General features: G+C 47.5%; 1 protein-coding gene across 1 annotated transcript; it reads right to left on the bottom strand.

Annotated features, from left to right (window-relative positions):
• Positions 1 to 404: 404 nt before the first annotated feature.
• Positions 405 to 9,553, bottom strand: CCKAR (cholecystokinin A receptor). Its single transcript, XM_026514561.3, has 5 exons — positions 9,427 to 9,553; positions 8,468 to 8,719; positions 5,168 to 5,429; positions 3,148 to 3,275; positions 405 to 1,908 (listed from the first exon to the last, which is right to left on the bottom strand). Exons 1-5 carry the CDS (start codon positions 9,536 to 9,538, stop codon positions 1,376 to 1,378), a joined length of 1,287 nt encoding a protein of 428 aa, XP_026370346.1. The 5' UTR covers positions 9,539 to 9,553; the 3' UTR covers positions 405 to 1,375.
• Positions 9,554 to 14,181: the final 4,628 nt, after the last annotated feature.

The raw sequence follows: 14,181 nt of genomic DNA on the forward strand, positions 1-14,181 counted from the left end.
GTTAATTTATTTAAACAGTCAAGACAATGTTGCCCCGAAAAAAAAGAAAAAGAAAAAGAAAGAAGCGCTGGCAGAGCAGATTGATACATTCTATCTTAGAAATGCACTTCCTACTATCTAAATTTATAGCTCACGTCTTCTTTTAATTGAGATTTCTAAATAGGAGGAGAGAGAGTTCAACCTTAATTTTGGAAGGAAAAGTTCACACAGAGCTCCAGCTGTTGTGAAGGAATGAAAAATGATAACAATTATTGAATTCCAACATCCATTCACTATTTTTTTTCTTTTTTAAACACACTGAAGAATATACCTATGTAAAGAACATACTTATATGTTTTGTTTTTACATATACATAAAATTAATACAATTACTGACAAATACATAGATTGTATTTAATGGGACAGACAGATTTGACCTTTAAAGCTATTTGTGAATGGAGTCTAAGTAAGCCAGTTTTTCTCCTGGGACTGACTACACATGTTTGTTTCCACCCTTGGAAAGGTACACATAGTTACAATTCTCCTTTGTACCTGGAGTCTTTCTGGAAAAGAGACAGTGCCGGATGAGAATGAGAAATTGAGGCAAAGAAGCCAGGGGGTTCCATATCACCATATAAAGGTGGAGTTAAGTGATATATGTCATTAAAGTAGAAAAAAAATTCTGTGTACCTTCTGGCTCTTCATATTCACAATGGGAATTCAGCATTCGCAGCTATTTGCCACAAATCTCTTTTCTTTTTAGAAATATAAATTCCCAGCTCAATCTTTCAGACAACATTCCTTATGCTGTTTGACGACACCATAAAATTATGTCTCTGAATGTCCTTCATCAACCTCAAAAAGAAAAAGTCAGGCTGTTGTCTTACTTCAGAAAAACGGCCAGAAGAGGGTTTGCTTCACGTTCCCTTTTTGCGGTCATGATGAGGGGGGATGGCTACGGCATGTACGTGGTAGACCCTCTCCAGGGACAAAGCAGCCTCCACACTTCCGCATCAGCAGATGAAGCAGAGCATAGAACTCTGTCCCTAGGGGGAGTGAGAGCCCACCTTGGATGTTCTAGAAACTTCTAAAGCTTCAGTACGGTCCACATCTCCATGCTGACCACGTGTTTGGCATTGCATTTGCAATACGAGCCCTCTTGGACTCCGGCTGGACAACTGGCCTGTTGAGGTGTTTCTGATGGTGAATGTTACTGAACATTTCCTGCCTTGAATTGCCTAGAAACCAAGTCACAGCCCCGCTCTGCTGGAGCTCTCCTGGAACCCGGATGAAGGATGAAAAGCAGACAATGAACAGTTCCCACTGGCAATGGCAATCTTCCTTCTGGGCTCGCCCTTCCGCCCCCTCCTCCCTGCGGCGCTGGGGGCGGGCACAGCTCAGGGGGGCGGCGCAGAGGCGCTCATGTGGCTGTAGGAATACCTGGACAGAGAGGCCCCCGTGGTCCTGCCTTCCTCCTCCTCTCCCACCTCTCCTCTCGCTCCTGGGGGACCAGGGTTGGGGCAGCAGGGGAAGGTGGCCATGAAGCCGAGGCGGAAGCGTCTGTTCATGAAGCAGTAGATGATGGGGTTGACGCAAGAGGAGGTGTAAGACAGCAGGAGGATGAAGGAAATGGGGGTCCCCGAGAGGCGGCGCTCGGCCGAGGCCGTGTCATAGGCCCGCCAGGCGTTGGCGCTGAAGATGGGCATCCAGCACAGGAAGAAGAGGAGCACGATGACCATGAGCATGCGGATCACCCGCTTCTTGGCCATGAGGTTGGCCGTGGAGCTGCTGCTCCTGATGCGGTTGACCCTGCCGCTGCCGGGGCTGGACAGCTGCTGAAGCTCCAGCTTCCTGCGGGGCTTGGCCTTCTGCAGGTAACAGCCGTCGCTGTCCTCGTACCGGCCGCTGCTGCCGGTGCTCGGCTTCCTGTCTGCGTGGGCAAGGGACATACTTATTGTTGGGGATGGGTCATGCGGGACAGACGCCCCCTCCACCAAGGGGATCAAGCCAAACTGGAACTGAAGCAGAGGCAGGGATCCTTGGGCCTGCGCTGGCAGGGGTCAGTGTCATCTACAGCGGTCCTTTCCTTCAAATGGAAAGCTACCTAAAACTACCAAAATAATATGGGGCGCCTGGGTGGCTCAGTCGGTTAAGCCTCCAACTCTTGGTTTCGGCTCAGGTCATGATCTCAGGATCAAGCCCGGCATTGGACTCTGCACTGAGCCCAGAGCCTGCTTGAGATTCTCGCCCTCTGCCCCTCCCCCACTCTCTCTCTCTGTCAGATAAATAACTAAAATCTTTTTTTTTTAAAGATTTTATTTATTTATTTGACAGAGAGAGAGACAGCCAGCGAGAGAGGGAACACAAGCAGGGGGAGTGGGAGAGGAAGAAGCAGGCTCATAGCGGAGGAGCCTGATGTGGGGCTCGATCCCATAACGCCAGGATCACGCCCTGAGCCGAAGGCAGACGCTTAACCGCTGTGCCACCCAGGCGCCCCTAGATAAATAACTAAAATCTTAAACAATAATATATAATCTATCATATACATAGTATATAATAACAGAATATTTTATGCACGTCAATTATGAGGATAAAAATTACTAAAGAATGAATGTTTGTACTCCTTCTTTCCCCAGAGCCTCAGGAGAGAGGTTCCTGCTTGCTTGGTAAGCCTCCAGAATGCTTTTACTGGGAAACCTGGATAATGAGCAAAAATCAACCAAAACCAAAGAGGCTCTAGGGACATATAAGTTCCGGGAAAGAGCTGAACGAAGGGGTGGAGTGAGAAGGGCAAGAAGTTATATCAACAAAGGTGTTGGGGTAAATTTTAGTGGCTAGTGGATCATCATGAGTGGGAAGAAACGAGGCTTTGGGTAACTGCACCGTGACAAAGAAAGGCAGGAGAAAGGATGGGGGGTTGGAGTTATAATTCCCTTCAGTTGCAGAAGGAGGGGTCCATCTGAACGCAACACTGCGGACCGCAAGGGACACGCAGGCCCTCAGCTGATAACTGGGTGAATGCGGGTTCTGTCATTTTGGTTCCATTCAGCACCGTTTTGAGAGGATACTTTCAAAATCTCCAACATACACTCTGGGTGTATCTACTTAAGTTATAGGAAACAAGCTTTTGTTATATTTTGACATAAACATACAGCGAATAGATAGTTACCCCTAGCAGACTTCTTCTGGATTGCATCAAATTTTATTCCTTGGTAAAGTTCCAAAGAGATCAATCCATATGCCACCATCATCACGATTCCAGGAATAAGAAAGAGGATGAGTAACAGGAACGTGTGCCTAATAAAATAAAAAGAAATTCAATAACCAGCAACTCTAGTATTTCAGACTCAGACGGGATGGAATAAATAGGGTTCATCTTCATTTTAACTGGGCTGAGCAAACACATTAATTACTAGTATTTAATAGCCCTGGAAAGTCTATGTCTGGACGTTCAGTCTTTTGAAGTTGTTTACTTCTCTTCTTTTTGTTTTCCGATAGTCTCTTATGAAGGACTAGTTAAGCTGGAAAAGGCTGGTGTGAGTCTGTGCCTGAAACAAGCCTTCATATAAAACAAATCAGAAATTAACAACAACCAAAGGAATGTGCATAATCTCAATAAAGCTGTTACCAAAAACGTGAATAAATACTTGTAGGAACTTACATTCATCGAGTACTTACTACATACTAGGCTAAGCATTGCATACATAATAATATTTCATATTTATATGTAACACTAGATTTAACTCCCATAGTAACCTTTGAGGTAGGTGCTATTATCATAATACCTATTTTATATGTGAGGAAACTGAGATTTATAGAGATTAAATCATCCGTCCAGGGTCACACACATAGTGGCAAAGATGGGATTTGAACCCAAGGAATATGATTCTAGAAGCTGTGCTCTTAATAAGTATCACAATATACTATTTGTGGACTTTACAACAACAGAACCATCAAATGCACAGGTAGGAATGATGGATAACCTCCGTGGTTTAGCAAAATAGGGCGTTCTGGCTGTTTCTGCCCCCTTGGCATTGTGGCGGGCTCCTGCTAGTGCCTGGCGGGGCAGAGCTGTGCTTTCTCTAAACATGTTTGATTCCTGAAGCCCCGCAGCCTCCTTTATGGGTCTGGCCCCTAAATCATTTTTGCAGTCTGGCATGTGTAAGGTTACAGGATTAGGCCACAAAATTGTCAGAGGCACAGTGGCTGGGCCATTTCTCATTTCAATTGGACATGTTTTGATAAGATTCCTTTTCAAGTCTTGGAAATGTTTCTCTCATTTGCAACATAATTCTTTGTGCGTGTGTGTGTCTGTGTGTGTGTGTGTGTTCCTTGGTTGAAATGAAAAAAAAAAAAAGGAAGGCAAAGAAAGCAGAGATTATCTTAGTTTTGAGCCATTTTTGAATGTCCAGTTCCCTGATTCTAAAATATGCTTGGCGTTAGTAAACGTAATACCCTGCATTTGTATTTTTTAAAGATATTTCATGACATCTTCATACACATGCTCTCCTTTGAATCTCACAGCCACCCAATGAGGTAGATTTAAAAAAATCTATACTATTAAATCCTTGCATAGATAAAGAACCTGAACCTCAGAGAGGTTACTTGAACTTGTCCAACATCAGTCGGCTAGTAAGCAAGGAAAGAAGTCTTAGAACCTCGCCTGTTTATTTCTAGTGAAGTGTTCTGTGCCGGCACCATAGCTGCAGATCTAAAAAAAGAAAAAAAAAAAAAACCTCATGGGATTTGGGACTCATTCTCTGCTTTATCTCCAGTTCTTAGAAAAATCATAGCTCTCCAGATCCTGTAGCCAACACCCCCGCTCGACCATCCAGAGGCATTCTGCACAGCGGGTAAGCAGAGAGGCTCTGTGTCTTCTCGGTTTGTGATCGTAAGCAACCCACTTAACGTCTCCATGTCTTGGTTTCATCATCTGCAAAATGGGGACCATAACAGTACCTACGCTATTGGGGTTTGAGAGGATTAATTGAATTCATATGTGTGTGGCATTTAAAACAGCACTTAAGTGTTTGCTATCACTATTATCCGAAAAAGAAGTTAGAATAATTCTTCTCAAAGTCTCCCGGACGTGAATGTCCCCCAGCCACTCTGGCAACACATTCCCTTTTTTATAAAACCTGCGAACGATAACGAGTTGTATTACACAAATACACACCGCCCCGCCTTACCAGGACTGCTGCATAACATCGTTTGGCAGGAGGAAGCGGCACATATTCGCAGTCTGGTTGTTATTTTTGGTAAAAGGCACCAGGTTACTGTAAATTGGGTACGGAGTCATGATGGTAAAGGAGAGGCACCAGGTCGCGGCAATGACCTTCAAAGCGTGGGATTTGGTCTGCCAGACCCGGGACTGTAAGGGTTTGCAGATCGCACCATATCTTTCCAGAGATATGGCTACCAGATTAAAGGTGGAGACACTCACAGAGGTGCCTGGGAAAGGAACAAAAAGTCGGTTATGACGGCTCTGAAATCCCAAGTTTGTTTGCACATTAGCTTAAGCATATCTGCTCTGCACAGGTTCCATATCAAGGGACAACACTCAGAGGGGAAAGAAATATCATGTACCTGTATTTTTTAAAAAAATTATTTATTCCCAGCTTCGCTTCAAAAAGGATTAAAGGCAGTAAAGAAAGGTATTTACGAACACATCTGATTGCCAATTTTTAGATAGGTTTATTGAACTTTGATTACGACCGAATTCCTTCTCCGACTAAAGTTGCTCATTAATTAATCACCACGGGGATAAGATACGTTCCTCTCCTACAGAAGAGGATTTTGAGTCACCCAGGGAGAAGCTCTCATTTTGAGCATATCCTGAAGTTAGGTTGACCTAATAACCCAGATTCTTAAGGACTGTGACCTTGAAAGGTCACTGGGGTCTGAGCCGGAGGCATTAAAACTTTCTGAGAATTTCTAGTACAGACTGTTTTTAAGAATGAAACATTACAAATCTGAAAAAGCAGTTTGTTGAAAAAACACATAGTAAAGAAAGGATAAAGGGAGGACCCTCCTCACTGTAACTAAAGGTTGCTCCCGGCGGGAGGACTAGAACTTTCCTTCTTATTCTGTTTGCTTTTCTGTGTTTTGTAGAACGAGCATGCGTCGTCAGCGCGAAAGACATCACAGTACCTCATTTACCATGACGTGCTTAGGCATAGTCAAAAAAGCTTAATTTTCTTTAACTTTTGTATTTTGTGTGTGTATTATTACCACGTCTCAGCCCCTTGAAATTCTCTTTAACTATTCATCCATGGATTCCGTCAGTTTTTCTGATTATCTTTAGCATGATTTCTTAAACCTTAGAATTAATATAAGTTGGGGAGAAGAAGCTCGTAGCCTGGGGCCTTTTATGGATATATATAAATTCTCGGCAACTGTGTATAAAAATGTTCTTTTTTTAGGGGGAAATACCTACAGTATTCCTTAGAGACTTGGAAGAATCTACAACCCAAAAACCATTAAATAAAAACTCATGTTCTGAGACAGGATGGTTGTGTTTTCTTGGACTTTACCCCAAGGAACTGATAACATTGAGATTACAGAGTGTAACCCCAATGTCTCCCAAGTCAAATCTGTATAATGGGCCCACTTGTTATTATAAACCCACCATCAGGCAAGCACTCTTTCGGTTTTTCTTTTCCTTTTCCTCTTTCTTTCTTTCTTTCTTTCTTTCTTTCTTTCTTTCTTTCTTTCTTTCTTTTTCTTTTTCCTTCATATAAGAGTTTAATGAATGGTAACTGTTAGGTATGGTATTGAGGAGAACACAAAATCAAGGGCGAAATCAGAGTCCCCGGGTTTAGAACTCCAACAAAACCATTACGGTATTGCAAATGGCTTCAGGATTTTCTTGCTTTTCATTTTAGCTATTTTTAAAAACTGGTTTGTTGTTGTTGTTGTTGTTTTGAGATGAAACATCACAAAAAATTAACCATTTTCAAGCAGGCATCCTGTGGCCTTCGGCACATTTACAGTGTTGTGCAATCACACGAGCACTCATTTTAAATCTCCTTTCACAGACCCTAGTTAAGATTCTTAAATAATATTATCATAAAATACACATGGGTGGGCCGTGAAAGCCCAAAGCGCTAGAGATGGTAGGAACTGTTATTGCTTCATTGTTTAGTCGTGATCCCTTCCCTTTATAAGTCCATTTTTATTTTCAGAGTTCTCGGACAAGGACAGACACCCTCTTGGTTGTTTGTCCGTGGCACACGGATCGGTAATTCATCACCGTTTTGTCAGGGCTGGATCCTGCTCCCTCGATCGGGAGAAATCAGGGCTTTGAAAGCTTTCTGGTCTTTGGGAACAGCCCTGGCCCAACGCAGCTCTGCCCATGTTGCAAGGCTTAGGTCAGAACAAAAAACAGCCCTCCCTCATTTCCCATCTCTCTTCCTCCCCGCAGCTGGTTCTCAGAATGGGTGAGCAACAGGGCAACCTGGCAGACAGAGGGGCCGAAGCACATCTGTGCCGGGCTGCAGGGGAGCCCCAGCAGCTGGCAAGCTGGGGCAGCGCCCTCACCCACCACTGGGGTGGCTCCTGACCTCGGTTCAAATCTCAGCTCTGCGGCTTACTGCCTGTGTGTCCTTGGGCATGTGATTAACCTCTCTGTGCCTCTGTTGGCTCCCTGCTGAGACGGGGAAGAATAGCTGTTTTCTTCCGCAGGGTGGATTGGGAGATGAAATCATGGCAGTAAAAGCACTTCGTACAACATCTGGTGCATAAAAAGTACTCAAAAATGTCAGCTCGTGTGATTTTATCATCGTCCTCATTTGATTGGCAAAGGCAGAGGCTGCCTGTCTCAGCCAGTCAGGGTGAGCTTCATGACCCACGGGCTCTGGGAGCACAATCAACCCCTCATTTAGTGCCAGAGGGCTCTCCTCTCTCTCTCTCTCTCTCTCTCTCTGCCTGAGAGGGTCCCAGCCCCCCGGGGATCAGGCTGGGAAGTGAATCCTGAGACAGGAACCTAGAGCTGGGGTGAAACTGGTTTTCGCAGAGCCGCTGTTCCCTAGGAGAGCAGGAGCAACACCAGAAAGAACCCTCCTCCTTCCCCCCATTCCCCTCAAAAGCCATAGCTTGGCTTGGGCAGAGCTCAGACTAAGACCAATGACTTCCAGGAAGGGACAGAGTCGCTTGAAGCCTCCTTTCCAGCAGAAGCAAGCAAAACCAAACCTCTTCTGTGCTTGCTTAACAACTTACTCCACTCTGAGAAACTGACCTCTGAAACGGACAACCGGGGACTGACTTCTGGGGACACCTGAGGACGGACCTACCTTAAAGTCAGCACCTGCACCCCTGCACGTGGCTGCACGCTGCCAGAGGTTTGTTTTGTTTTTTTTTGTTGTTGTTGTTTGTTTGTTTGTTGCACTCCTCAGGACGCCTCTGCGGAGGCCGCCCTGGGGGTTGGGAAGGTCTGGGGCCAGAGCGGGGTCTGGGGCGAGCTCCAGAAGCAGCCCCCAGCAGCAACTCACCCATGAAGTAGGTGGTGGTCTTGCAGACAGCACTCCCGAAGATGAAATCCTTGAGCAGGTTGGGGATGAGGTTGAACGGCATGCAGAAAAGGCAGAGCATGAGGTCACTGACTGCCAGCGAGAGCAGAAAGATGTTGGTGACGGTTCTCATCCTCTTGTTCCGAATCAGCACTGTAATGACCAGCGTATTGCCCAGCACGCTGAGCAGGAATATCAAGGAGTACAGGAGAATTTGCACAGCTGGCTGCCACTCTGCGAAGAGGAACAGGGACGAGACAGGGGGACGGAGGTTATGGGAGCAGAATGTTAAAACCTCTGCACACGAAATGAACCGTGATTTCCTTCCTGCAGATTTTTTTTTTTTTTTTTTTTTTTTTGCACGCGTCTACAATCATTGAACCCAACTACTCCTCTACGGATGATATTTTGCAGAAACAAACTGAGGAGCACACAGAGTGATTCGTGGCTTCTGAAAGGTTGGTTTGTTAAAGAATCACTCAGGGAACCCCTTTGGCTTAAGAACAAAGCTTCTCCAGTGACTAGTGATTGCTCTCTTTCCCAGCTGCTAAGCATGATTTCACTTTAATCACTTTTTCACGCTGGATTTCCCCCAAGAAAAGGTGACAGCTAGATTGTGACAGCACCTTTTCTGTGATGCTGGTAAGTTCCAGCTTCGACACTTGTACCCCCTTCTTATGACACTTCAGCTCCTCCTCCCCTGGCTTTTGTGCCCCCCTCCCCATGTCCTATACATCCATCTCGACTCTCCTGTGGGGAACAATCCGGATATTTGACTCAGTTCCGCTTTTTGATCTGTTACCCAAACTTGTGAACGTATGACTTTACCCAGCCTGGTCTCAAGAGGACTTCGTTGTCTTTTCTCTAGCAGCCTCGTCTTTGCTGATTTCTCCCTCACCTTAATCATTTTCTGAATTGAAATAACACTGTCTGACACCTACCTTTGGAAGGACGGGGCTGCTCCAAGCAGAAAACCGTCTCATTGTCGATTCCCAGCTCACAGGGAGGGGTGATGTTGCTTCCATTCACAAGAAGGCTGTCGACCACATCCATCCTTGCCTGCTGTTCTCCAAGTGCTGGCGAGCTGGTGAATTGCTCACCCTCGGCTCATTCCTCTAATGACCGGAGAGCCTCCCAAATGCAACCTGCCGTGGAGGGGCAGGGAGGGAGGGATTTCCAGGTGTGGGCTTCTGCAGCCATTCCTAAAGGCGACGTGAGTTCAGCACGCTCGGTCCAGCTGGGCAAGCATTTGCTCTCCTGTCTTGGAAAAGGCAGCTCAGACAAGCCAAGCCTGCTCCACCTTCCGAGCCCACCCCTCCCATTCCTGGGCCAGTCTTAGGGCCCTGAGCACAGAGAGCTTGACTGCGAGTTAACCCTTCCCAGAGTGTTGCTGCTCTATGCACAGTGGTACACACACGGATACACATGCAGACACACACACACACGCTTCCCCGGTACCTCTCTTCTCTGTATAGGAACCTGTCACCAACCCAGACATAAGCAGAATAAAGCCCAAACTGGCCGTGTGAGACAGGAACAATTAACACGGTAACAGATACGATAATGCAGACCATCAGGACTGAAGGGCACGGAGGGACTGTGTTTCTACCTCCTTATATAAAAGCAATTAGTGCCTTTTTAGCTTTGGAACCATGCCCAGCAATGTGTGTAGATAGAACTGCCCGCTGGTTGTTAAGTTGTTACCGACCACAGTGTTATTGCCCGTGGTCTCTGCCCTTGTTAACTGAAAGGCGAGGGGGTGCTTTTGGATATAGGGTTCTGGATCCTTATTACAAAAAAAGTGAGTAAGAGCTTCCATTCAGTCATTTATTCATTTGTCCATTCATTCAGCATATAACCGTTGAGGGTCAACCATTTGCCAGGCGCTCTCTGAGCACATAAGCAAATAATGAACAAGAGCCTTTCCGACAGTGGTAAGCACCACGAAGGAAGCAAAGCCAGATGACACAATGGAGAGGAATGGGTTGGAGGTACTAATTTAGGTGGGGTGGTCAGGAAAGGCCTTCTGAAGGAGGGGACCATGATCTGAGACCTGGAAGACAAGGAGGGGAGGAAGCCTAAGGAAGATCCGGGGAAAGCTTCTTCTAGGCAGGAGGAAGGGTGTTTTTGGCAGAGGTCACAGCAAGTGCAAAGGTCCTGAGGTGGGAGTGAGCTTGGCCTCTGTGGGGAAGAGGTAACAGTAGGAGTGAGTGAGGGGCAAACAGTGAGAGGTAAGGTTAGAGAGGAAGGTCGGCCTGGGGCGAGGGGGTCTGGGTTTTCTGTGAAGCTCTGTCGCCCTCCAAAGCCCCTCAGTGTCCATCATACAGGTAGTCTCCTCAGTTCAGACGTTTGGGGAAGCAGATGACCGCTGTGGGACCTGTGTTTCTGACACGCCACGTGTCTGGGCTGACACTGGGTCTATTTGCTGGGTATCCTCGGGGCGCTTGTGTGCTGGCAGCTGTCTCAGCCGACAGAGCTACGTGCCACGTCTTCGCTGAACGTGGATGAACTGACTGGCATTTTTGCTGTGGAGGCGAGGATGTGGGCTGGGGAGAGAGAGCACACCTGGAGTGACAAATAAATCTCTCTCTCCCTCTGCCTGTCGTGCCTCTGCTTGTGCACACTCGCTCTCTCTCTGGCAAATAAATTTTTTACTTATTTACTTATTATCTGTCAGAGAGAGCTCGTGTGCACAAGCAGGGGAGCGGCAGGCAGAGGGAGAAGCAGGCTCCTCACTGAACAGGGAGCCAGATGCAGGACTCGATCCCAGGACCCTGGGATCACGACCTGAGCTGAAGGCAGACGCCCAACCGACTGAGCCACCCAGGCGTCCCAATAAATAAAATCTTAAAAACAAAATAAACGTGTTCACCAAATCACAGATCATGGTATCAATAGCCGTCAGATAATAGTTACTGTTTTCCTTCTATGCAGGAGGAAACTGAGATTCAGTGTGGCTCTGGGATTTGCTATGAGAACCAGTGCTCCATACCCCCTGGTGGGCCCAGCACACCTGTCCTCACTCCACTTCCTGCCCCTTGGAACCTTCTTTGTTATCTTAGGATCACGTAGCCCATTCGTTGCCAGGGCCCTCCTCTCTGCTCCCCCTTCCTGCCACGTGTCCTGTCGGCGGGATCTTTCCAGCCTGCAGAGGATGTGGACCCTGCCCACTAGGAGGGGACCCAGGGCAGCGCTGTCTTGATCTGGGGAGGGAGAAACATTCAGGTTCTGAGCCCCGGGAAGAGCTCAATTTCACCCTAATGCTATTCCCAGCAGCTGGCTGCTCAGCTGCTTCCACCGGGCAGACACCCCAGCCGGGGAGGGAGCCTCCTGCCGCAGCCATCGCACCCGTCAGCAGCGGCTGTAGCAGGTGCGGGAGTGTGCGCAGCAGGACCAAGGGCAGGGGAGCAGGGGGTGCCTCTGACCTGCCCTTAAATTCCGTCCCTTTCCTTCCTTCCTTCCTTCCTTCCTTCCTTCCTTCCTTCCTTCCTTCCTTCCTCCCTCTCTTCCTTCTTTCCTTCTCCTCCTTCTTGCCCTGCCTCCCTCCTTTCCTCCTTCTTCGTTCCTTCCTTCCTTCCTTCCTTCCTTCCTCCCTTCCTCCCTCCTTCCCTCCCTCCCTCCCTCCCTCCCTCCTTCCTTTCCTCTCTATCCCAGTTCTGTCCAGCAGTTGGCAGGAAGCGCGGGTGGAGTATAGGAGGGTGGGTGCTAGAGATACCCTAAACTCCCAAGGAGTGAGTGGGGCCCATTGGAAGGCTGTGCTTTACCAACTTCAGTGCACATCTGAAACACCTGGGGTCAGGCTTAAAAACCCCCCAGGATTTCTAGGCTCCTCTCCCAGGGATTCTGACCCTTCAGCCCCAGACCTGGGAATCTGCTCTTTTAGCTAGTGTCCCGGATGATTCCAAGGCCGGTGATCTCAGGGTTTCCTCTCTCGGGAAGCTCCCTGGAAGTCATTAAGAGCATGAGCACAGGCATCAAGCTGCAGGCACCCAAGCCTGGCCTTCACCTTTGGCCAGCTGTGGAACACGGACAAATTACTTAACCTTTCTGAGCCTCAGCTTGCTCATCTCTAGAATGGGGATAACACAATGCTACCCATAAACAAAGAAAGATATGGAAAGCACTCAGAACAATGCCTAGAACATAGTGCTGGACACCTTTTTTTTTTTTTTTTAAGATTTTATTTATTTATTTGACAGAGAGAGAGAGACAGCCAGCGAGAGAGGGAACACAAGCAGGGGAGTGGGAGAGGAAGAAGCAGGCTCCTAGCGGAGGAGCCTGATGTGGGGCTCGATCCCATAACGCCGGGATCACGCCCTGAGCCAAAGGCACACGCTTAACTTCCGAGCCACCCAGACGCCCCTGGACACTTATTATTAGTGGTTAAGATAAATGCTAGGGATGCTCTATTCATCCCCGTTATTATGGCCAGGCGAAGGGGTCTCGATCTCTAGTACCGCAGCACAGTGATTGGCGTAAAGGATGTGTTTGGGAAATGTGAAGGAATCAAGAGTGAAAAATTGGGAAAGCCAATCTTTCATGGCTTATTATACCTTTTTATATTGGTTCCTTTTATTGGTTCCTTATATTCCTCATTAGACCGGTTCCTTTCCTGGCCAACTCTGAGTCTCTGAGCCAGTGTTATGTAAGAATTAAACCGGAAAAGGGAATTCCAACGAGAGCTGTCAGGGCTTTCAAGGGAAGAGCGGGTGCATTTCCCAGGGTGTTCGTCCTTACTTCATTCCTCAGCCCACATCTGTTGCGAGCGTCTAAGTGCCAGGCATCGTGCTTGGTCCAGGGGATAAGCCATGAGCAAAGCTGGTGGAAATCCTGCCCTCATGAAATCCTCAGTCCACCGTGGGCGACAGGTGATTATTCATAAACTGGGCAAAATGGGAATGCCCCTCTCACCTTGGAGCCTATCCTGGGATCAGGTACAGTTCCAGGCAAATTGAGTATAATTTACTAAATTGAGTTGAAATGGTTTAAGTGCCTTCCCTCTTCGGGGCATGCAGTCCTGGGCGGCACGAGCCCAGGGGCCTCCCGCGCTCCCCAAAGCCCTTCTGGTGCTGGGGACTCTCTTCTCAGGCAAATACTGGAAAGACAGAACACGAGCAACCTCACCTGGTTCTTCAGGAGGACGTCAGTAGCTGTTCCCTAAACCATTCTCCATCTGAAGGAAGAATTGTTCTAAAACACCAAAAAAAAGTCTGTGTATTTTTTTCTCCTCATTATCACATCCATCACACGGTCATGGCAAATTTTGTAAATCGAGAAAAAGAAATAAGTATAATTATACGAGTCACAAATTTCAGGTTGCTGCATGATTTATTCTCAGTTGTATCACTTTCGGAGACGCAGCCCAGACCGGAGGTGGTTAAGGTACGTCATGGGGTACCCAATTCACAGGGCGCCTTGACATTTCTAAAAATTCTCTTGCCTCACCTCTGCAGTTTTGCCTGCACTTTGCTGCTTGGAAGGTGGCTCTCTAAATTCCTTATTCCTCACTCTCCTCCCCAACACAGCCAGACCACCGCCTGCCAGGGTTCTCCTCTTCTCCTTCCTCTAGCCATCCCCAGGCTTCTGGAACTGACTGACTGGGCTGAGAGGCTCTAGGGGTGACCCTTGCTCCCTGCAGAGAATGCATGCAACCGCCCCCCTCCCAAGTTCTTCTCCCACTGGCTGTCCCTGGGAAA

The sequence above is a fragment of the Ursus arctos genome, unplaced genomic scaffold (assembly GCF_023065955.2).
Source record: "Ursus arctos isolate Adak ecotype North America unplaced genomic scaffold, UrsArc2.0 scaffold_9, whole genome shotgun sequence".
NCBI classification, from domain to species: Eukaryota; Metazoa; Chordata; class Mammalia; order Carnivora; family Ursidae; genus Ursus; species Ursus arctos.

Excerpts from the sequence above, each read along its gene's own strand:
- CCKAR (XM_026514561.3), bottom strand. The coding sequence starts at position 9,538 with ATGGATGTGGTCGACAGCCTTCTTGTGAATGGAAGCAACATCACCCCT. Across the intron at positions 8,720-9,426 it reads GCAGCCCCGTCCTTCCAAAG|AGTGGCAGCCAGCTGTGCAA; the intron begins GTAGGTGTCAGA and ends TCCTCTTCGCAG. Across the intron at positions 1,909-3,147 it reads CCAGAAGAAGTCTGCTAGGG|ACAGGAAGCCGAGCACCGGC; the intron begins GTAACTATCTAT and ends TTGCCCACGCAG.